At 38.8% G+C, this 26,027-nt stretch overlaps 1 protein-coding gene across 3 annotated transcripts in view; it reads left to right on the top strand.

Moving 5' to 3' along the window:
- nav1b (neuron navigator 1b) overlaps nt 1-26,027 on the top strand; it is a 93,284-nt gene that overhangs the window by 18,649 nt on the left and 48,608 nt on the right. For all 3 annotated transcript variants that reach the window (XM_036571262.1, XM_036571261.1, XM_036571260.1), the window contains exon 3: nt 4,695-5,060. In XM_036571262.1, coding sequence (XP_036427155.1) covers nt 4,695-5,060 — 366 coding nt within the window. The remainder of the gene's footprint in view (nt 1-4,694; nt 5,061-26,027) is intronic.

Genomic DNA, 26,027 nt, shown 5'->3' with positions numbered 1-26,027 from the left:
GTTTTAGCAGAAGTGACTTAACCCAGAAACGAGCACTTCTACCAGAAAAAACACAGACACATGAAAAGGTCATATGACGGCACTAGTCGGCACTACCTCTGCCCTGATTACATGTAAGCATTTTATGGCAGTTTAAAATTTTAGTAATAACCATAACAAAACAGCCATATTCTCCAGTATTGACTGTTTGAATGTGTGTGTTTGGCGCTGTTCTCTGCTCGGTATGCATGCTAACCTACATGTTTATTAGTGAAAACAGAGCTTTAAGGGATGATTATCTACCTAAACTAGTTTGCTTTGTGTATGGTTGTGTTCTTAGCCTGTATATGTGCTAGAAAAACAATATACATAGCTGGGCAAAATATAATCTCAATCTGAAATGGCTTCTTACTCCCTATGAAGTGTGCACTACTTGATGCTGACCAGCTCCTCTCCCTAGTTAGCAGCACTGTTTAATATTTAGCAGTTGTTAGATAGATGGATGTAGCACTTGTATATAGAAGTGGACTCTGCCTGTCCCATTGCAGTAGCACCTGTGCATCTTTTGGCCAATCAGGACAGAGATCATTTACATATATCTGTCTTAAAGGCAAAGTAACAAAAACAGCTGGTTTAACTATAAGAAATAAAGAGAGGTTGAAAAAGGGTCATATAAAAATGAATTCTAACTGTTTTGGTGCATAAAAATACACATAAGTGGACTTACAAGAAAAATATTGAATATGACATCTTTTAAAATTAATATTTGATTTGTGCAGCTGATATAGTGATGTGTTTGTGTGTGTGAGAGAGAGATTGAGTGATGCTGTCTGTCAGTATTAATGCCACACTGCAGGCTCTTTTGGGACGACTGCCTCCAGGAAGCATGAATGTTGCATTTCCTCTCCATTAGGAATCAAAGAGAGACAGAGAGAGGGGAGAGAGCAAGAGGGAGAGAGCGAGAGAGAGCGAGAGAGAGCAAGAGGGAGAGAGCGAGAGAAAGCGAGAGAGAGAGAGAGAGAGAGAGCGAGAGAGAGAGAAAGAGAGAGAGAGAGAATGTTGCACAAGTTTGTCTGTTAGCTGCCAGTAACTTCCATCTGTCTACATGACCGTGAAAAAACATGAAGGAGAGAGGAAAGATTAGTGTGTAACCACCATATTATAATAAAGTATTGTGAAATAATTATCCATGACTCAATTAGATATAAAAGCCCTCAAAAAGTCCCAGATTAAGTAAGAGTTCAAGTGTATGAGGCTGAACAACTTGAGAACCAAGTTTCCTTTGGTTTTGATTGGAAGTGAAAGTGTTAACATCTCAAAACACCAAAAGGAAAATTATTCTATCAGGATTTTTCCCATAGTATTGTAGTGGCCACTGCCAAGTAAGCATCCCAAAGTAAGCCTGGACAGAATTCCTCAAGCATACGATTCTCCACAGTGACAGTGGAATCATCCAGTCACATTTTGATTTCCAGTGTAATGGCAAAACTCGTTAGGAAGAAAACATTCCTTTCCGGAAGGCCGAGATACATCACTGACTGTGAATCTGAGCGGTAGCCTAACCATGACTTTTCTGGAAGCTGTTAGAAATCAAGAATAGCTCGTAGGAGTCACAATAAAACTGCAACAACCAAAGTTAAGTACATATTACTGGAATTCCTATTGCAAGTTTTAAATGGCTGTGTTTACTTAAGGCCATAAAACGTTTGGGTGCTCCTGTGCTAGCTCAGCACTAACGGGGCATTAATAAATCCCATATGGGTGCTAGACTAATTACAAAGATAGCTTAAAGGTTCCTGTGTTAGACAATTTTCCAAGATTGCAATACCCCAAGTTTTATGTTAGAATGGACAATTTAATTCACCTTTATTTGTTTCACCATTGAAGTGTCATCTGTGCTTCATTTATAATAATAATGATAATGATAATAATACCCCGTTTGCTCAACATTTGACATCTATATGACATTCCAGAGCTGATTACTTGAAGCTGTGTGCTGTTATTTCCTTGTTTTTTGACTAAATTGTGTCATATATGGCCCAAACTGAAGGCCTAGCTGTAATATTCACAGTTCACTATATGAGTGACTGTAGGTCACTGGGTAAATTGATATTTCATTTAAAAAGAAACATATTACTATATCAATTATATAAACTTAGTACTTTTCAAGTCCTTCCAGTTTTTTAAGTATGTGACTGAGAAACATGAGCAGTTTTGACCACACCTGGAACTCAAGTGCAACCCACAGTTCCTGACATGTTTATCTATTGTTCAGTTCATCTCCAAAATTGAGTGACCTGAACTCACCCCTGTTTATTTGAGTCCTAGGGAACAACAAGCACTTAATTGTAAATCACAACATTTGTGCTAGGTTTTTCTGAACAAAATGGTTGGTCACTTCATCCACTATACAGTATGAATTCGGAAGCCCATGCTGTATCTCGAGTATCATGTCATTTGTAAGACCATTGGACAATGTTTTGTTTTCCTGGTCTCACCCCTGATTGATAAATTATCTAGACTCTGTGTAAAAATAGCTCTGCCTGATGCCCAGGTGGTGCAGGAAGCTGTTTTATTATTAAGTTGGACTGGCACATCTGGTTGTGTAATCTCCACCCTCCATGGAAAAGATCCACCCGAGACTGGCCTACTTCTGCCTGCAGAGCGTGCACACACACACACACACACACACACACACACACACACCCTGATTCTTTATGAGTGTGGGTGCACAGCTGTGCTGCTGCATCTATTTTAAGGGAGGATTTTTGTAATATTTTTACATTGATTTTCTCGACTGAAGCTACCAACTAAATGAAACATTGCTGTTTGCCAGGCTTTCACCTGAAGAAATAGCTTAATATTTTTTTAAAACTTTTTTCTCTGAACCTCATCAGAATAATGAGTTATTTACAAACAAAATGACTCAAATAACTAATATTAAGTGAACATTCCAAGAAAATAAGTCATTATTCCAAGATATTAAGTCAATGTTTTGAGAATATAAGTCATTATTTGGAGATGCACTATATGGCCAGAAGTATGTGGACAGCCTGAGTTCAGGTGTTTCAGCCATACTTATTGCTAACAGGTGTATAAACTCAAGAACATAGCCATGCAGTTTCCATATACAATCATTGGCAGTAGAATGGGTCGTACTGAAGAGCTCAATTAATTTAAACATGGCACTTTTATAGGATGCCACCTTTGCCACAAGTCTGTTTTTGAAATGTCTGCCCTGCTAGACAGCTGCACGCAAGCCTCAGATCACTATGTGCATTGCCGTCAACTGGAGTGGTGTGCAGCATGTTGCAGCTGGACTAGAGCTGTGAAAACCTGTTCTCTGGTGTGATGAATCACGCTTGATTGTCTGGCAGTCTGATGGATACATCTGGGTTTAGCGGATGCCAGGAGAATGCTACCTACCAGAATGCATAGTGTGAACAGTAAAGTTTGGTGGAGGAGGGATAATGGTCTGAGGCTGTTTTTCAGGGTTTGGTCCCCTTAGTTTAAGTGAAGGGTGATGTTAATGCTACAGCATCCAAAAACATTTTAGACAAGTCTATGCCTCCAACTTTGTGGCAGCAGTTTGGGTGAGGCCCTTTCCTGTTCCAGCATGACTGTGACTCACACAAAGCGAGCTCCATAAAGACATGGTTTGATGAATTTAGTGTGGAGGAACTACAGTGGCCTGCACAGAGCCCTGGCCTTAACCCCACTGAACACCTTTGGGATGATTTGGAATGTTGACTGCAAGCCAGGGTGCTTGCAAGGGAAGGGCAACTACATATTAATGCCCATAATTTTGGAATAAGATGTCCAGCAAGCTCATACAGGTGTGCTGGTCAAGAGTCCACATAATTTTTCACCATATAGTGCATTTTGAAAAAATTAGTTACTAAAGTTTAAGAATGTAAGTAATTAATAAATCATTATTACAAGTCATTATTTTAACAAAGTAAGTCAATATAGAAAATAAGTATATTTTTTTCCATACTGTTGCAAGAAACAGAGAAGTAGAAAAAAAGTACTTTTCTCCTCTGTTTCTTGGAAAAAAGGCATCACTCTGTCGTGTACGTTTTGGTGTTTTTCTGCACTAACAGCTCCACTTAAATGCAGCATGAGTTATTAGATTTGGTCAACTGGACACTAATGTCCCACAATGCAGTGCAGAAAGGGAGAGGCTACTCACAGCTGGAAATTACTGAAATCATGGTAGACTCTGAGCTCCTATGATGGCACAGGCAGTGATATCATGACTGGTAACCATAACTATAAGGGTTATCCATAAATATCAAAATTCAGTCAGAAAATAAAATATAAAAATCAAAATGCTAACTCTTGGTAACTATTTCTAATAGTTATGTTAACGATAAGCTACTGCTGGTGCACATGAACATTAGAGTGTATGATGTATGCAGGTGATGTTTTTCCTCACAAAATTGGTCCCACTTAATGTAAATCAAATCTGATTGTACTACTTTTTGCTGGGTGCTTTAAGATCTTAACCCTTTTCCAACCAAACCTTAACAATGTAATAATAATAGTATTACAGTACTTGCAGTTTGTAAATACAACAAGCCTAATGATTCTCTGAAAAACATGCAGAGCCTGAACCAGTTTTTTAGAGCATACAGGAGTTTGATGAAAATAAATGAGTAATCTCCTATTCTTTCTTCCCTTTCTCAATCTTCTTCTCTCTCTCCCTGTCTCAGTTGCCTGGACAGCAGTGTGTGCTACGACAGTGACGACACCAACGCCCGCAGCATCTCCAGCCTCTCCAACCGCTCTTCTCCTCTCTCATGGCATCATGGTCAGTCCAGCCCCCGCCTGCAGGCTGGAGATGCCCCCTCCTCCACAGGTGGTGGCTACTCGCTCAGTTCAAAGGCCTCATCTCAGTACACCTCTCACACCATGCCTGCCCGCTGCTCCAGCCGCCTCAGCAGCCACACCACCCGCACTGAGCTCATAGAAGGCCTGGACGCTGGAGACAGTGACCTCAAGTCTGGCTACCTGAGTGATTCGGACCTGCTGATCAAGAGCCTGAACGATGAAGATGATGATGATAATCTAGCTAATGGGTAGGTTCTCAACACTTCTAAAATGGTCCTGGGTCTGTGCTACACTGACATTCAAAGGTTTGGAATCAGTTATATTAACATATTAATCATTTTGGTCATTTTATGCTATAATGTAATATAGTCTTTTTAAGACGTTATGCTATAATAGCTACATCTAACAATCATATACAATAAACAGAAAAGATATTTGAAGTATTTTGGGAACAACACGGAGCCACAAAATGGGAAAATGTGCCTCAAATTACCAGATTTCAGAAAAAAATCCTGACTGACCATCTCAGATTTGCTTAATACATTCATTAAATAATGTCATTTTTCCCATTAGTGTGCACAATATTAGACATGAGTCTTCTTTAGTTAACTATTGATGCTAAATTATTATATTTTTTTGGTTTAATGTGTTTGACTACAAACATTTTATGGCTTGCTGAACGTCTGAAAAATTATATATATATATATATATATATATATATATATATATATATATATGTATGTACACACACTGCTGTTGGAAGAAAATCTTATATCTCCGTTTTTGTCATTTTTCAGTCTTTGACATAATTTGAAAATACCTGTTGTCCTTTACATTGTGTGTAAATTTCATGAAGAATGGACCGAATGAAATGGCTCAGAATGGCTTGGAAAAAAGTCTGGTTCCACTGACTTACATTAAATGTAAAGTAGGTTTTTTCCTTCTCCTGTAAAGTTACTATTTTGGAGATACAAGGTTTTCCTCTGACAACAGCATATATAATGTTATAATTAAAAGATTTATAGCCGCTTTGGCCCTCTGTATCTCCACACTGAAGCACATCAGATCTTCCAAACGTTGGTATTTATTACTCATATTACTGTATACTTTTGTCAACTGGGTATTTGTCTTATAGTAATAAAGGTTTCTGATCTATGAGGCATTACATATAGACAAAAATCCCATTATGCCTACATTTCAGAGACTTCACATGGATTTGCCCAAAAGATAAATGACTTATCTGCCTTGAGATTTGTTTGTTTGCTTTCTGATATTATCATGCATCCCTACTAATTATTCATGCTAAGTGGCTTTTTAAGTCATTTTAGAAGCGTCAGCCAGCTCAGTTCATCTTTCTGGGCACATCTAAACTGTCCTCTTTTTCAGCTCCCTACTAAATATTTAAAACCTGTGAAGTTGCACAACAGTATCACCATATTCAAATCAATTTATGTATGTATCTGCATTTTATTTTCTCCAGAACATTGATACCAAACTATTGGATGGTGATTCCAAGGCTTTTGACAGTGGTGTATATATGGTAGCTATTTTCACGCTTAGAATTAGACCACCTGTCAGAACTGGCAAGAGTGAGAGGAAATCATTCAGCGTCACGGAAGTGAAGCCTCCATGGGAAAAGCTGAAGTGGAAAATGTAATTTTTTTTGCCATATTACAGTGAACTAGTGTACCATCCCAAGCTGAGAAAGGACCAGAAGTCTCAGTGCGGTGCAGTAAGCTGAATGTAAGAGCAGTAGAATAACAGCCATCAAAGAGCAGTGTATCAGAGGGAGCATGCTAATCAGCCTCATTAACAGAGGGGCCTGTGGAGATGACGGAGGCTGCAACAGGAACTGCCCCTAACCTTAGATTGCAGTGCAATAAGCCTATTGGGAGTGGCAATAGAACTAAAACTCAGCTCTACACAGCAGTTTTATCAATATCACTTTGGCATGGCATGTTCTTTGCTTTTTATAGGAGCCAAAAAATGAGATTATATTTTCAGTTCAGTTTTCTATTTTCAAAACAACTGATAAATTACATATAATATTTACACTACCAGTCAAAAGTTTGGAATCAATGTTTTCAATGCTTACATAAAAATATTCTGATGCCAATATTCTACAACTTCAAATGGTTTAAATAAATTGTTAGGACTTTTTTTTTTTTTTACCTGTATTGTCTATTATATGGAAGCCCATTCCCACAACAACAATTCCCAAAACAGTCTCTTTCTGTTTCTTGCTGTGGTATATCAAAAAAATTGTCTTAGTATGTCAGAATAATAACTTATTTTCTCAAAATGTTGATACTACTTTGAAGTGATGACTTAGTATCTCATAATAATAACTGTCTGTGTTGAAACAGTTACCTATTTTCTCAAAGTATTGAGTCACTATGTCAAAGAATGACTTCGTATATGGTAAGAATGACTTATCATGCCATAATAATTACTTTTTTAATTTAATAACTCACTATTTTGCCATAGTATCTCAATTATTTCAGGATTCTAAGCCAGTTCATTAAAATTTTGTCATGACATTGAGAGAGAGGGAATATTTGGAAAAAATAAGTAATTGTTTCTAGATAATAAGTAAATAATTAAAGACAATAAGTAATTATTTTGAGATATTAAGTTGATATTTCCAGAACATAATTAAGAAAAAGAAATTTAAGAAAAATATTTGAGAAGGTTGTACAATATTGTGAATGATGTAATAATAAAATAATATCTAAAATGCCTTGTATTTAAAATGTGGTAATCAAATCTTGAAGCAGATGACAAGAAATCTCAATAAGTAGATAGTATATAGTAGATAGTATATTTATCATTAACATTTCTTGCTTTTAATCCCTTCTTGTTGCTTCTAAGACCATTGAACCAATATAGAAGAAAATATCACATTGTCAAGTCTACTGTATAATATTTAAATATACATGGTATATTTATACACGGTATAAATTATTACTGAATAAAAGAACAGTTATTTATATTACGAGTGATTCCAAGCTTCTGAATGACAGTGTAAATTTAAGAGTTCTAAGTTTGCAGCTCCATCTGGTTGATGATTTTGCTGCATGTTTGGAAGGTAAAAGGGTGACCTTGAGCTGTCCTCACTGTGGCTGCAGGAGCTCAGATTAGCAGAGGGAAGCACGGCAGGTGGCTGTACTCAGTTAGGAAGCATTACTATTCTCTCTCTCTCTCTGTGGCTGCTCATCAGGATCAGTGGGTTTTGCTGCTGCTGTCACTGCACCACTATTGTTCTGGTTCTGGTGGCTGCATCTCTGTCCTCAGAAAATAATGTAACTGTCACCACCTTTCAACCTGTATTTCTCTTACATAAAGAAGTCAGATATTCACTAACAGCCACCCCCACCCTGTAACACATGAGAGCACACTTATATACTTTAACTGAGAATCCAGGGCAGTTCTCTAGTGAGGAATAGAGGAGTTTTATCAGAGGAGCTCATGCAGTGGGATTTAGAGAGTGCTGCATGACAGTGGGGGATCAGACCCACCCAGAGAGAGGAAGAGAGAAAGGTAAAAGTGGTAAAATTAGAATTAGCAGAAAGCAGAGGGGTACAGAGAGGGAGGGAGAGAGAGAGAGAGAGAGAGAGAGAGAAAGAGAGAGAGAGAGAGAGAGAAGACACTGAATTGGTATTAAGTGATCTGACCCAGTTTATTTTAATATACCACGGATTTGGCATAGGGTGAATAGACCCACCCTGTTCTCTCATATTAAATATACAACACTGGGTGGTCAGACCCGCCCTGTTCTCCTGCTAAAACATGACACGAGGACCCCACCCTGTGTTCTCATATTAACTCATCATATTGCCAGAGTTTGTATGTGGACCCACACACGAGGTCTGGCTCACTTAACTACGGGGGGTTTACTGATCATGAATTTTTATGGCTGATTCTGATTTCTTTACAGTCAGATCTACCAATGGCTGATTTTTTTGGCTGATTTTTATTAGCCTTTTATAAGCTGACACTGTGTGGGTTAAATGAACACATGGAACGCACATTACTGTATTATCCAAAGTTACAGTGTAATCAACATTATTTGCTCTTTAATGGGCCAAACTTAAAGGTCCATATACTACATTTTATTTTTCTATTTTTATTTTTCCCCTGAGATCCACTTATAACAGTCGTGTGGTTTTATGTATCAACAACCAAGAACAGTCATCATTCATTTTTACGTGACCATTTTCCAACCTCTGTTTATCCTTTAGCTTTAAATAGGTGGTTTTTGTTACTTCATATAGCTTTTTCATTATATGGGCACTTTACATGAAATAAAGTGCTACATCTAAAGCAATGTGTGATTGGCTGTTTAGCACAGTAAGTCCTGCATAATTATGCTACAACATTTTGGTAGAGTTTAGCAGCAGATTTCAAATACAGCGCAAGTGCATGTGCCCGCCAACTGTTATTTAAAATAAAAACAATCTATTGCACAAATTGACCAAAATAAAGGTAATAAACTGGTTGTTGTGTGTTTGGAGCAAAAATCTCAGTAACACTTTATTTGGCGTGGTCCTTTGTAGATGATTAATAAACTCTTAACAGATTATCAGTAATAAATCAACATATCAGTGAAGTAGCAGTAGTGAAGCATCTGAATACACTGAAGTAAATATCTTGTAGATGTTCTGTTGATACATTACTTACATTAAGTAGATGTTTTGTTAATCTGTTACTTCCATTACGCAAAACCTAACCTTACCAACCTTACCCAACACCTAACACTCACCCTGGCCCTAATCCTTACCCTAACCTTAACCTCGACCCAAAACCTAATCCTAACCCTCACATGTTTATACAAGCTTGACATCATCACAATAGAAGAACACTTTTTGGATGCTACATAGAACTATTTTCAAAAAGGTTCTGTATAGAACCATCTACAGCACATTCTCCCTTAATCTGAAGAACCCTTTCACGATGCAAAGAACCCTTTAATCATACAAAGTGTTGTAATCGTACAAAACTGTTCATGGTTCTGTTTAGAGCCACTTGCTTTACTAAAGAACCCTTGAAGAACCATCTTTTTTAAGAGTGTAAAATTTATAAGCATCTCCAGACAAAAAGCCCAGTGAACTGAGTGGGAGTGCATGCGCGGCCTGAAGCCTATCCCAGCGGCCACTGGGCAGTAGGCAGGAAACACCCTGGACAGGTCACTTTTTTCAAATGTTTATTATTTAGATTTTTGAATCCTGCGCTGAAATCGTTAAACCCTTATTGTTCAATGCAGGAAAAGTAAACATGCTGAAATTACAGTGTTAACATGGCGGTCAGTGTTCAATTTGTTCCTCATACGCTGCAGTTTCCCCACATATACTATTCTATTAGCCTGTTGATATGTGTGTGTGCGGTCATCCAGTCCCTTGTGGCCACCTGCAGAACCTCAAGCGTGGTTGCCACGGTGACCATTAGTACCTCTGAGCCACCTGCTGTGTGCCACCTGCTCTCAGGTCAGCCAAGCATCTCCGTTATCCCCAGCCCCCTGCCGGAGTTAATGCATTAGCTCACCAGTCAACAAATTAGCATTCGCATTAGCATTAATATTAGCATCTATTCTGCTCGCTTTCTTCATTTATTATTGCATATTAGTACTCATTTGTCTAAAGTGTGATGGTTTCAGCTGATCCACGTTTCAGAGAATGTAGATGTTGTTGCAGAGCTGTCTGGCGGAACAAGCTAAAGAGAAAAAGATATTAGCTTCCACCGATGCTAGGAGACGTGGGTCCTTAGTGGTAACCTTGGTGATGAGCCGGGAGGAAATGAAAGAAAAGGGTGAAGTTTTTTGCGTCCAGCTGTACCTTCACCCTCCCGTAATCGATTTTCTTCTGCTGCTAGGAAATTGCTTCTTCTGTAGTGTGCTTTAGCACGCGATGTTTCCAAAACAGCAGCCCAGCGCTAATGCTTTATGACCAGCAGAAGCAAATAAATTTCTTTTAGAGGTCGAGTATAATAGAAACGTTACGCCCGTAGTTTTGGCTTTTTTCTTCATACTTTATGTCCGAGCTGTAAAAATGAACAGCAATGACACTACAGGGAAGCCTGAGATGAGCTATGTGAGAGAGGAACTGCACTGAATATTGCCCACTTCCAGCCCAGTGGAGAGTATGAGTGAGCCATGCACTGGGGAGCCTGCTGATGTTTGTATCTCCCTTGCAAGACTTTTGGGGTCAATAAAAAATGGATAGCGGAAAGTCCTGTGACAGATAAATAATGACTATCGATTGTGTGCTGGCCTAAGCAGACAAGGAAATGTCGAGATCTGTATATACAACACACGCTTCTGTTTCAGTGTACTTCATGGTATCTATTGGCCCATCAGGCCTTGGTTAGCAAGTAGATCAACCCTAATGAGACTCTCCACCAAAGACAAATCCATCTTGAGAAACTCTTGCTACATACAGTCCACACAAGGTTAATCTCCTCCTTTTTGTGTCACTGTTGATTCATAATACACTGCATTTGCCACATCTAAGTATTGGCCCTATTGTCAGTAGACTGCAAGTTCAGTCCCCACCGATGCCACAGCCATCTGTGGCCAGGAGTCTAAAGACCTCAGCATACTTCTTGCAAAACTAAATTTTAAAGGGTTGTGCGAAGCCGAAAGTGCCTTCGTGAGCTTACAAGCTTGCATACTTTCTGTGGTTTTGTGTTGCCTGTCGTAGATGCTCCACTAATGCAGGTGACACTATGACATTTTATGATAAGTTCCATGACTAGTGGAAAATGATTCCATCACAGTTCTAACTATGACGACGTGCAAGTCCAGAATACTGAACAGGAAAATTCGAACAAGAAGCTGGCGAATACAAAGCCAACAAAGTCAACCTATATTTTTTGGTGCGAACTACTAGTTAGTACTACAGAATAATAGACTTAACATCTTACATTTAGGACATTAATTGTTTATTTAACAAATACATGTTTCCCAGTGAATTATTAGTGTGTCTGCCAAAGCGCTCAGCGTACTTCTTGTGAAACTAAGCTCCTCAAAGTCATTCATCTGTGTTTCACGGCACGCCTCTTTTTACAGACCAGTCAGAGGCTCTGTTGCGTAGCGTCTTTGTTCACGGAGTTTGCCCAGCTGCCATGTGTGCGACACGGCAAACGAAGCCTCTGCGCGACGTCTGCGGTTGTTCGTTTTCTCCGCAATTACGTCATATTGTTCGCTAAAGCCAGGTGAACGTCGTCTCCGCAAGAAGTCTGCTGAGACCTTATGAGAGTGTAGTTGATCCCTCTAGGTCTCTCTTGATTTGAAACATTGCCTTCTCTCTTTCCCATCATTGCCCAAAGTGTTACTAGCCAACGCAGTCATCTGATAGCTGACGCAACAGCACCAGCAGTTAGTGTTGTCCTCCAAGTGTGTTGAGCTGTCTAATAATGCAGTTTGAAAAGATGCAGTGGTGCTTCAGTTGTCTCAGAGGACACATATGCTAACCTTCACCCTCCCAGCTTTAGATAGGGGGAGACCTAGCTAGCATGTGGAATTGCCAGTGACAAAATTGGGAGGAAAATGGGGGAAAAATAGAAAAAAGAAACTGCAATAAAATCATCCATATGAATTCCTACAAAGCAAAATTTGATTCAGTTTCACTCCAAATAGAACATCAACATTGTGATGTAGTGACTGTTTAATGCTGAAAATTGATACAACCCAGGAAACTGCAGTGTTGGGCTGCATCCCAAATGCATTGTGAAGTTAAAGCATCTTTGCCTATTAAAGAGAGTATTATTTCTTTTACCATATTACCACCTTACGAAAACTTTGCAGAAGAACTTAAGTTGTTCTTTTAGCAATATTTGGTTCTCCTTTGCACTGAAAAGATTCCCAACAATTTCAACAATCATTGGTTTACAGTAGGGATGTTTTAAAAGTGAGTGGTGGTGAAAAAAACTACACCTGAATTGAGCCACAGTTTGTTAGTTCCAGTGTTTGTCTCATTTATCTGCTAAGATCAAGAGGAGTTTTGCTCTTACATAAATGTGAGCAAAGCCTGCTAATTTAGGGGTCCAGTGACCAGCTATTCTTATTGAAGTTATGCTTTATTTGATCATGAATATTTCTTTTGTTACAAAACTTTATAAAAGCAGTTTTATAAAGGCTTGATGTGATGTTCCATGGCTGCTTGTAGTTAACTAGTACCTTTTGTGAGTAGATATAAAGCTAATTTGGCTCCAGGCCAAGGGAAAAGCTAGCCGAGGTGAGAGTACCATAGATTGGATTTACTGGTTGATTACTTTATTCTGATCTAGCTAACCTGTGAATCCACCTACGATACCCTAAACCCCACCCCCCACCTTTGATGTATGTCAGTAACAATTAAGTTATAATTGTTTAACAGCTTTATTGCATTTATATGGATCATGCTACCCAATTGGTTCAAACTCAAGTCAGTTGAAAACACATTCCAAGCTTTTAACTGATTTGGACTGAACTAAAATTTCAGACTTTTAACTGATTTGGACTAAAAACTAAAATCCTTTTGCTTTAAGTGACCCTATACCTTAACTATGTTTATTTTATTTTATTAGAATAAATTATTTTGACACTACAAATACAATAATAATGCCTCTGCAACTTCCAGATGTTTTGGTAGTGACAATTTTAGCACATTTTGAGCATAATTCAAAAAATGCCAACCAGTATTTAAATACAATATATAGCAAACACAGCTTTGAACACTAGTACATGTATAAAATCATAATATTTTTCATTGAAACATAAAAATGTTTAGTTAATTGCAGAAAATATGTGATAATTCTTAACGTTACACACTCATTTTTAAACTTTGGGACACATTTACTTCAAAACAATGGGATCTCACTGCTCTGTGGCCGTGAGGGACAGGGGTGCAGTCTCACTTCCTGCTTTAAAATGCATGTGGCTGAAATAAGACTCCACCTATGGACTGAAACTATGTTTCAGAAGTGACATGATAATGTTTGACAGCAGTTTTTAAAGTTTAAAAGTTTTTTATTTACAAATTAAATTAATAATAAATAAATTTAACTTGTACCTAAAAAGAAATAAAAAAGAACATAACAATCTAAGTATTATTTTCACAAGCTGAAATTTAGGGGTCAGGGTTTGAGATTGACAACACTTATTTGAAAGTACCCTGTAAATGATGATTTTGTAGGTAGTTAGCTTTTATTAGCTCAATTTATGCCTTGACTTTAAATAGATCATAAAATAACCCAAATATCTGAATACCTAAATGCTTTTTTAAGTATTTTTGCTGTGGGACTGCAGTTTGATCTAATTCTGTGGAATGGTCCATGTAGAATAAGTTGAAGAGGACTATTTGCCTTGAAACTTTGGCTTTAATTTCACCCATTACAGGAAAAAAAATCTCACTTTTCATGACACACAGAAGGCAGTAGACAATTTGCTGCTAATGAAGCAACACAATATTCTCAAACAGCTGTAATATTATTGCCATCTAATATTATTGCCATGGTAAGACATGATAAAGACCAGAACAGTTCCTTGCACTGTTTCACGCAGTTGTTTGAATGTTGCGGGTAGTTTTGCATTTCTATGTATTTTTCAGGTTACTGAAGCTAGTATGGCCACTGCTAGCTTATCTTAAATTATTTACCTATTAGCCTCTAAGCTAATAGCTGAATAATAGATAATATGTTAAGATATGCTGTTCTGTAGCCCATAACCAAGAACACCTTTAACAAATGATAAATGTATACTTTTTAAGAGAAATAAAAACTCTAAACACTGAAATAAGTGTTTTTTAAGAACAAATACTGAACTATTTTGTTAGCACATACTCTACAGCTGCTTGATTTTCCAATGAATCTCCCTTAAGTGATGTGCCAAAGTGAAATGTGCCATTTGGCCTTTAATGGTGACTCTTATCAGTTTATGCAGGCTGTATTGAACTCCACCTGAAACACTGTTTCCTGTCTGTCTCGTATGACCTGTCTGCCTTGAGCCGTCTAATAATGCAGTTTGAAAAGATGCAGTGGTGCTTCAGTTGTCTCAGAGGACACATATGCTAACCTTCACCTTCCCAGCTTTAGATAGGGGGAGACCTAGCTAGCATGTGGACTTGCCAGTGACAAAAGTATACATTGTAAAGAACAAATACTGAACTATTTTGTTAGCACATACTCCACATCTGCTTGATTTTCCAATGAATCTCCCTTAAGTGATGTGCCAAAGTGGAATGTGCCATTTGGCCTTTAATGGTGACTCTTATCAGTTTATGCAGGCTGTATTGAACTCCACCTGAACACACCACTGTTTCCTGTCTGCCTCATACTCCTCTTTTTCCCATGACAGAAACATTAAACTCTCACTTTTCACCCTGTGGCTTCCAGCATGTTCAGAGACACACTCTGTGTACATGCTGCATTTCCCAGACTCAGTGTGAAGAAGACAAACAAGCTCATTTTGGCTTTAGATCCTATTCAAACACACATTTGAGTTACACTGTCAGTTGTGGTTAAGGCATTTGGGCACTAAAAGATAGCAGAGGTCTGGGGTCTGGCCTGGACACAGCCGTCTGCTGTCCACCTCTCTCTTATGCTGGGAGAAAGAGAGAGATCTGTTTGGTGTTTGATGGATGGAATGAGGTAATGCTCTAAACAGAGCATGCAACAATAACAGCCCACCCAGAGTCCTCTTTGCTTATCACTGCAATGTGATTAGCACTGTCGCTAACAGAAACAGATCACAGCCAAACCAAACTATCAAGTGAAACACAGGATAACATGGGCGTAAAAATGCATCAGCACCTTATGGTGCAACGATCTGAAGGTGATGATTCAACTGCATCAATTATGGATTAGTAGTGTTTATAATCAATAAAAAAAATATTCATGAACACCTGGCTACCTACATAAAGACTTCATAACATCCATATACAAACATCCAGTATTTCTAAACAGCATGTCAATATTGACAACATATCGTATGAAGTGAAAGGATTGTATTGAAATAAAGGCCCTTTAATTAAAGTAACAGATACTTGATCTATTTATTACAGTGTTATGCATCATAATTGGAATACAGTTGAACTTAAAAGGCAAAAGCCTATTTATTTCAGTTATAATCAAATTAAAATGATCTGTTTGTTTACCCACATCACTTTAGTTTGAAGGCCTCCTTTATAGAACATCAGCCAGTTGCACCAACTGAATGTAAGTTTGATCGTAGCCTAGTTTAAGCATAAACTGCCACTACGTTCAAGTTTACAAGCTACTAAAATTTAACCAGTTGCACCAAGTAACATAGTTTTAACGTAGCTTTAAGTTATACCTTAAAATGTACACATACCCTATAGTAGGTGTAAGGTCTGCTGTAGAAATCAGTTAAAATGGCAGGTCGTTTTGATCGATGGGAAAACTTGCGTTGGCAGCCACTTCAGAAAACATTACACTCGTTGTCGTCAATCGGAGATAGAACAGATCACAGACCTCCTAGCCGTAGATTTGCAACACAATGCAGACAGGAACGGAGCCCTGAGTCCTACTTTACAAGTGCGTCCGGCACAGAGATGTTTTTCTGCAGGGTCATTCCAAAACCTGGTGGGTGACACTATTAAATACACAAGTCAACTGTGTGCAGAGCAATGAGAGCAGCTCCATCAGTGCTCAGCTTGTGTGTGACGCTGACCTTATTATCATAGAATACATAACATTGCCTTTTTAGCATTCAGCAAATTCAAATAGCAATTACATTAGCCGCAGCTTCACTAACGTACAAACACAAACAGCAGCAGAACAGAATAAACACATATACAAAAGATGGACACTTTGAGGACATAAGTTTACTGTAAAACACAGTCACTCTTTAAATTATCACTAATACGACCAAGACACAAGTAAATGTACTATGAAAAAAGAGAAATGCAAGCGATTTCACTGCGTGTAATGTTTTCTGTTTATGTTGGGTAGCGTTACTGATTGGCTGCAGAGAGTGAAAACGTCATTATGTGCATCAGTGTTTTGATCTACGATCACTTCACACACTACTAGTTAACATGTACTGTAAGTGTCTGTGGTGCAGCCGAAATTCTGTGAGTCACTAGTTTTGAACTAACAACTTTCAACGTAAGGTTTAGGATGGGCCTTACCCCCCAATTAATGATCGAGCTTGCGTTCAGCTGGCTCAGCTGGCTGCTGATACAGTAAATAGTGTTCTTAACTTGGCCTCTGCCTTATTCTTTATAACAGCCTAATAAAAAAAAAGAACAAATGCCAGTCACTTTAGTTTAAGGCCCTTTATGTCAATACAGTATCATTTATTTCATAAATATTTGAAATCATCTTAATAAATACTCTGGTTGTGCTTTTTAGATGTGTTATTTAATGCATATGCATGTTTCATGAAGTCCTTATGTAAGTAGCCTTGAAATAACATTATATCAAATATTCAGTACCTATGCATCAGGCTACTAGGACTATATAAGTCCAAAAAAAATATTCAGTGTATATTTTTTAAATAATTCAGAATCGTACTGAAGTAGTCAAATTGAAGCCTGATGAAATTCTTTTTTTTATTGCTAATAAATCATCAGTCTAAAACATGATTATATGAAATTATATAGTATTATATAATACGGAATATGGTGAAATGTAGAGAGTCATAATTGGTGGCACAGCAGAAGGGTGGGAATGCACACGGATGGAGAGGTAATGGCGGATTGCAGAACGATCCCACCCAGTCTCTCTCTCTCTCCCTTACTCTCTCCGTCCCTCGCTGTCTCTCCACCTCTTTCTCTCTGCTGCAGCAGCATGCTTCAGAACATGCGGTGCATGGATCGGGACATGTTGCCATAGCAACCATAGTAACCCCCATCTTCAGTCTGACCCATTGAAAGGCAGCGTGTCAGTGTGTTAATGTGTGTGTGTGTGTGTGACTGGAATCCCAATGAAGATTGAAAATACAGTATAATAAAGGTGCTTGATAAGAGGTTTGGGTCTTGTTTAGAAAGGTAAAACCAGACATGTCCCATTCATTTCTGTTAAGAGTGTTCAGTTTACACATTGCCTTCGGTCTGAATACACGAAACTAAAACATCTACATGTATCTGCCTATTCAGCCTACAGCAGTTTGGACCCGCCCATTCATGTTGAAGGTATAAGTAGTGTCTCAGCTCAGGTCATCCAATCAGAACACAGTTCTTTATGTGTGCCGGCCTTAAAGACACAGTAACAATGACCTCAATTCTAAGAGACAAAGAGAGGCTGGAAAACGGCCATGCAAAAATGAATTATGACTGTTTTTGGTTTAGCCACACAAATATTGGAAGTGGAACGCAGGAGAAAAAAATTAAATACAAGTAAAATTTAGGCTCTTTAAATAGTGAAAAAAGAACAATTCTGTTTTGTTTTATGTTCAGTGTAAAGTTCTCACCATGATGCAACACTGTGAAGTATTGTTTTGATTTCTTGCCCACTAAATATCATTTAGAAACACATGTAACAGTTAAAACCCTGCTAAACATAAACAGAATAAGTTTTCAGGTAATCATTACTGTCTTTTTTTTTAACAAAACTGATGACACCAGTAGAGCTTACTGTGTTTACTGAACATGATATGACAGAATTTATTGTAGTGGACTTCTAGCCACTGATGTATGCATTAAATGCTACATACAAAATTTCGATTTAAATTAGGAAAATCACGTCTGAAAAATTTTGGAAAATTATTATTTATGTTTAAATTTAAACAAAAAAATTCCAAATGAAAAATAAATGATAAATGCAGGGTTCCTTCAAACGGCTACATAAGTAAAATTTTATTTGCTACTAGCTGAATACATTCCACTGTCGTGCAACGTTGCTTTATAGTCAACATACATATTTACACAATTTCTAATGACAAAAATGATTAATTTGATTCTAAAAATTAAAAACATCCATTATACTCTAACAAATGTGAATCATATTTTTATGATATACGGACAGTGGATAGGGCTGTCGCCTCACAACAAGAAGGGCCTGGGTTCGATTCCCCGGCCAGGCATCCTTTCTGTGTGGAGTTTGCCTGTTCTCCCTGTGTCTGCGTGGAGTCCAAAGACATGCAGTCAGGCCAACTGGACACGCTAAACTCATTCTTCGTGTGTGAGAGATTGTAAATGTCTGTGTGTCTGCTCTGCAATGGACTGGCGACCTGTCCAGGGTGTTTCCTGCCTTACTCCCAGTGACCGCTTGGATAGGCTCCAGCACCCCCTCTTGACCCAGAAGGATAAGCGGCATAGGGCTTAGATAATGTATGTGTGTGAAATATTATGAACTATCGATTTTCTCAGGGAAACTTGTCTGGTTCATGTGGTGCATCTGTCCAGTCCTTACCAGGAGATGGTATAATCTGTATGTTATTTTATTGTACATTATTTATTCAAACTCTTCCTTCATTATTAACAATGGGTTTATTACCCATCAAGCAACATTGTGCAAAAATGGTTTCAAAAGATTAACCCTTTAATAACCCTTTAAAAACATTATGTTGCCTGGCAACCACAGTTTACTGCTATTGCCTTTCTGAACTCAAACAGACAGTGAAACATGACTTTCTGTGTAAACAGAGAGGAGTTTGTAGTGCTTTCTGAGCCTCGCTGTCTACAGGATGCACCTCATTAAACACATGTTGGGGAGGTAGAAGGGCAGTATGTTGAGCAGACCATGTGGAAATCAGCTGGACACACACTCACAGACTAAAAACATCTGGAGAGGAAAGGGGTCCTCAGGGGGCATTAACACGAGACATCCTGTGACGTGCATGCACACGTTATTCCAGGTGGTCATGGTACTCAGGCATATTAGCTGTGTCTGCAGGGCATGTTTCACATTATATTCAGTTATGAGATTTGCGAGACTATGAAAAATTACTGTAATGCCACGTAATGTCATGTTTGATTGATTCGGCCCACTGACGCCACTCAGTTACTAATACATTAGGCACACTAACCCTGTACCTACTCTCACAGGATACTTTATCAAGTACACATACCCTATAAGACCACTTATAATGTACACTCACTGGCCACTTTATTAGGTACACCTATAGTCGTATGCAAAGGTTTGCACACCCCTGGTCAAATGACATGCTTTGCTGGTTTCCTTAGCAAAGTTAACACATCCTCTACAGAGAACTGCAGATCCCAATGCACATAATATGATGTCTTTGTAACAGTTGGCACATTTTATAGTTTATGCCCCCCCCCATTGAACTCAGCAAGTAAATAGAAATCGTGCAGTAAAATGGGCAGAAAATGTCGTGTGTCAAATGTCATAAAACCAAAAAAACATATAATTTGACCAGGGGTGTTTAAACTTTTGCATACAACTTTACCATCTATGCTCATTATGAGGTCCAGTTACCATATAGGTGCACTTTGTAGTTCTACAATTACAGACTGTAGTATATCTGTCTCTCTGCATATTTTTTTACCCCCTTTCACCCTGTTCTTCAATGGTCAGGACCCCCATAGTACCACCACAGAGCAGGTATTATTTGGATGGTGGATCATTCTCAGCACTGCAGTGACAGTTCATGTTGTGCTGGTACAAATGGATCACAGCAGTGGGACTGGAGTTTTTAAACACTGTCCACTCTATTAGACACATCTACCTTGTTAGTCCACCTTATAAATGTAAAATCAGAGACAGTGGCTCATCTGATGTTGCACATTTTGTGTTACTCATCCTGTGGCCCTTCCTCAGTGATCACAGGATGCTGATGGCTGGATATTTTTGGTTGGTGGACTATTCTCAGTCCAGCATTGACACTGAGTTGACCCTACCATATCCCCTGCGTCATTTCAATGCTGATAATACCTGCTCTGCGGTGGTCCTGTGGGGGTCTTGACCACTGATGAACAGGGCAAAGTGGGGCTAACAAATTATGCAGAGAACGACAAAGTGCTCCTATAGGTTTAGCAGAATCTGATAAAATGAACAAAGAGTGTAGAAACAAGGTACCTAATAAAGTGGCCAGTGACCACACAGTTACAGACTGTAGCTCATATGTTGCTATGCAGTTTATCGACCACCCTCTATCTCATCCATCATTGTAAAGGGACCCCCACAGGACCACCACTGACCTGTTATTATTTGGGTGGTGGACCATTCTCAGCACAGCTGTGACACTGACGTGGTAATGCCACTGTAATGTGTGTGACGCTGGTACGAGTGACATGAAAGACTACAGAGAGACAACATTATTCTAAAGATAAACAATTACTATAATTTTCTCACACAATTCAAGTCCGTCATCCCATCTTGTGTTTTTTCCTCCCTTTTTGTCCCAGTTGTGCTCCATCTGTTGTGAGTATATGACAGTGAATCTTTAGAGAGAAAGACAAAGCCAGTGACCACAGCACGCTGCTGTGCTCTCACTGAGGAAATGAGTTAGCCTGACGGAGTCGTCTTGCAGCGATTTTCCAGCCTAGTGGTCTGAGAGTGAAAGACACAGACTAAGCTCCAATCATCAGTGAAGCATTCTGACAGAGAGCATCATCAGCCTGAGCTTTGTGCTACTGCAGCTCTATCATTTCCCTGGACTTTGCTGGCCCATTTTAAACTGCAGTGTACTGAATCTGCATCTTTCTGAGGAAATCCACTGTAAAAGTACAGATATGGCAAGAAAAGAAGTGCTAGATGCAAAGCATAGTCTGCTCACTCTGCCCCCTAATGGACTGATGCTGTAACTGCAGGCTTTATTGTGTGAACTGTGCGTGCACACGGGTTTGTTTTTTGACCTGATGTGAAAAACAGGGCTAACCTACTGTGTGAAGTGCAGGACTTTATGAACCAACAAAATGACACTGACTTGGTAAAATGCTTTTTATAAAAACTCAATGTCCCCTTTTTTTAATAAAGGCCAAAAACTTGGTTCATGAGGTTAAGTTTAGGCTCATAAAATTCTTACTACTTTTAAATACTTAAGCAAACATGATCTGTATTGGACATTTTTATATATGGGATGATATGAGTCATTATTAGTACATATAGGTGCTTAAAAGAATGGTTTGACAAAGGATCAATTTTACACAATTTTCCATTGACCCTAGATGTAATCGATTGGCCAAGACATAATTGGTGTCCAGATTTAGCTTCATTAGTTTAGCACAAGAGCTACAAGGCTAACATTGCTAACAAACACTAGAAGTCAATAGTCACCCCAGCTTTTTACTTAAATACATCCCCAAAACTTCTCTCAACTTGCACAAACCCCACCCAGGTCTTCATTAAGGTCACACAGACTTGTTGATGTGGTTTTGTATGACTTACTGTGAACCATAAAATGAGCAAAACTTCACTGTACATCACTGGACATCATCATCAGTTACCATCATCACTAAACATATATCATCAGTTCAAAAAATTCAGATTAGCAGTTATTTTTAAAAACAAAACAACAGAAATTACAAACAAATGTAATCTGTTGTCCAATCTGTTTCTCTGCATAATTTGTTAGCCCCCCTTTACTCCATTCATCAGTGGTCAGAACCCCCACTGCAGTGACACTAACTGGTAGTGACGTGGCTCAGACACAGCAGTGCTGCTGGAGTTTTTAAATATTTTAATGTCACTGCTGAACTGAGAACAGTCCACCAACCAAAAATATCCGGTCAACAGTGTCCTGTGGTCAGCATCCTGTTGCCAGAAATTGACCACTGATGAAGGAGTAAAGGATGACCAACACACAATAGGAGTATCTAATAGAGTGAACAGTGAGTGGACACAGTGTTTAAAAACTCCAGCTGCACTGCTGTGACTGAGTCACTCATACCAACACAACCCACACTACCATGTCAGTTTCACTGCAGTACTGAAAATGATTCACCACCCAAATAATATCTGTACACTGGTGGTCCTGCAGGGGTCCTGACTCTTGATGAACAGCAAACAAATTAGGCAGACTGACTTCAGTCTGTAATGGTAGCCCACATCTTGGCACTGTACAAAAGAAATATGTGCGTTCTTCTAAACAGTATTATCAAAAGTTGAAAAAATGAGTAAAAGGTCACCTTTGACTTTCAGTTTGTATATATAAGGTATTGCTCAAGCTTCTAACCCCTGCAGGCCACCCAAAGACAAACTCGTAAAGTGAAAGGCATTCATAGTGGCACGCCCAAGAGCTAAATATGGTGATTATTTAAGATTTTGTGTCAGCATTTGAACACGCAAAGTGCATTTAAATTAATAAGACCCTTCAGTGACATCATATGCTTGTCTTTCATTAAATTAAACACATGTACACTGAACGTGTTTTTATTCTGATATGTGACCTCTCTGTAAATAAATGTTATAGCTGTGAGTAATGGGGCTGTGTGTGTGTGTGTGTGTGTGTGTGTGTGTGTGTGTGTGTGTGTGTTTATCTTTCTTACATTCAGCAGATGTCCTTGCAAGAATTCGAAAAAAAGTTAGATCTCACTTTTATAGAAGCCCATTCCCACCTTCTGTTTTTGGCAGCAGTATGTCAAATTTTTGACTTAGTATCACAAAATAATGACTTGTTTTCTCATAATTTTGATCTCCATATAATGACTTATTTTCTTGAAACATTGATATAGTACGTCACAATAACGACTTACTCCCTGAGGATTTTGAGATACTGTCAAAATATGAAAATGTTCAACATAGTAAGTCAATATTCTGAGAAAATACGTCATTATTTTTAAATACTAAGTCAAAATTGTGAGCTTCCTGCTGCCAGAAATGACAAAGACAAAAAGTGTTGGCAATTGTTTCCTCCTCCACCTGGTGGAAACGGCCTTCCCTACACTTATAAATAGGCTATATTAGGCTTAAGTTTTGGTTAGGGTTAAAGTTAAGTTGTGGTCGTGAAAGGATTAGTGATTGGCCTGGGCCTGAAGAGATTTAGGTCTTTACGAGTATTGTAATAAACCTGTGTGCATATGTGTGTGCAGGAGTATGGTTTGTTGTATTGATTTTTCAGACATGTTTATGCCACCTGGCTTGGTGAGCACCATCTGGATTCTTATTTCTGGATGTATTTCATATTGATTTTCTCTTTTACTTGCAGAACTAATTTCCTCCTCCTCGCTGTCCCTGTCCTGTAGCCAGTTTACGTGAAATACATTTCGATGAAAAATACAGGTGCAGACCATATAAAGGGCTTGTTATCATTTCTTTGGTACATGATCATAGTTTTCTTATCTCTATGTTTTATCTCTATCCCTTGCTGTTTGTATTTCAGTTAGTTGAGGAACAAAGCTGAGAGGAACATATGGTGAACGATGGCCATGTTTCTCAGTAGCAGCTGAGTGGTGGGCGCAGATAAGCAGAGCGATAAAGACGTCTGATAGCAGCGCCCCAAACCTGCACACTGATAGTGAGGAATAAGCGAGACAGCGAGTGTGGAGAGTCTGCCCTGCTGTCTGTAAACACAACAAAACAACACCAAAGCAAATATTATATATATGTAGTTTGTCTGAAGATGCTGCTTCATCGCTGAACTGCTCTGAAGATGCTGCTGCGTAAAGACTTCTCTGCTGTGTTGTTGGCCATGAATAACTATATTGAAACAGCTTGACAGTGTTCGCCCACAGTGTCAGCTGCTTCTGTCTTCTTTGGGGTCCATGATTTAGATAAACAATTCTGGGTCACCGCCATTGGTCAGACTTGTGTTGTCATGGTGATTTTGAGTGGTGTTGTAATAGATACATGTACGCTTATTTATCTGAGGTCCAAACAACATAGATTAACAGACCTACACTAGACAGACAGCTGCACGAGTGTAGCTTATTTGTGTTGTTTTTGCTCTGTTTAATCCCTTAAATTGCTTGCATTGATGAAATGTAGATTTACTGGAAACACAAACGTTGCACCATATGAGGGTCTTGTTCACTATAACTTAACATGCGTTTGAGCCACTTCTGCCATTGTGGTGGACAGTGCGTGTGCACGTGACGTCACTGGGGCTGAGAGTGCATCTGACTGAAAGTGCACGTCTGCAGCCAGACTCTACTGGGATACATCAATAAGCATACATTGGACAAGGGAAGGAAAAAAGGAAGGGAGATAGAAGGCATAACTGACATAATAGATTTTCAACAGTTTATCTGATCTAGTGGCACATTTTTCACGTAGTCAACAAATGGTTGCCAGATTTTGTAAAAAGTTTTATTTTTGCTCTTTAGCCAGAATGTTACGCTCAGGGGTATTCACTTGTTAATTTCAGACAACCATATTAAGAAAGTCATTTAGAAAAATCCAAGTGTTGAAAGCACATCCACGGTTTCATCCGCTGTAAAACCTGAATCTCCAGGCTAGCTGCTATCCTCACAGAGTGCTGCGGCGCTAACAGCTCTTCGCTCCATCTACCAGGCCCGCTAAACACTCTTAGTGGCAGGCTATGGGGTAACAGCACAGTACATGCACAAGTTAACCAGCTCTTCACGGAGGTGGTCTAGCTTGTGGTACAAGGGACATACATCACAGCCCTAGTAATGGTCCAGGGCACTGTTTGCAGCCACCCTGGGAATACATGCTGTCTAGAACCGCGTTAGCGTGACGTTCACTGCTGTGAGGGAGCAGGATGTCAGGCGCCCGAGCTGAGATGGTCTATATTTTCACATTTTAACAGTGCGATTAAAAAAGTACAAGTAAAGTACAAGAATGTGCTGACAAAAATATATTGTGGTGTCGCCATGCTGTGTTGCAAGTAGTTTTTTAAAGAGAAGAATTATTTATGTTGGGCTGTTTTAGGTTCAGTCGTACAAGGACTTTTATGTTAAAGACCCTGAATAGGGGTGATGTGGTGGGTTCTCCAAAGTAGAGCAGAAGGCTGGGTTTTTAGCTGTTAGTGCTGGAGAGGCTGTGTTTAGCACTGCAAATTAAACATAAAGCTATGTTATGGACTGTAATCTTGAGCCGTCGAAGTTTCTCCTGAGAACCCTAAACATTAAAGTATTTTGCATTTTGCCTTTATTGATAGCCTACCTTTAGCAAAATAACCCCACAAAAACCAACAAATATCTGAATCCCAAAATTATAAACGGAATATCTACTCAACGAATGGATATTGGAATAGTCGAATATTCTGGTCTAGCCCTACCTAACAGTCTAACTTATCATATGCATCCAAAAAATAAATAAATAAATAATGTGGTTAAAATTTTGGTGTTTTGACAAAAACTGAGCTGTGCGCTACAGTTTATAATTATGTTCAATGGAATTTCTGCAAACGT

Source organism: Colossoma macropomum, unplaced genomic scaffold (assembly GCF_904425465.1).
Source record: "Colossoma macropomum unplaced genomic scaffold, Colossoma_macropomum, whole genome shotgun sequence".
Taxonomy (NCBI): domain Eukaryota; kingdom Metazoa; phylum Chordata; class Actinopteri; order Characiformes; family Serrasalmidae; genus Colossoma; species Colossoma macropomum.
This window is presented reverse-complemented; position numbering and strand designations above follow the sequence as displayed.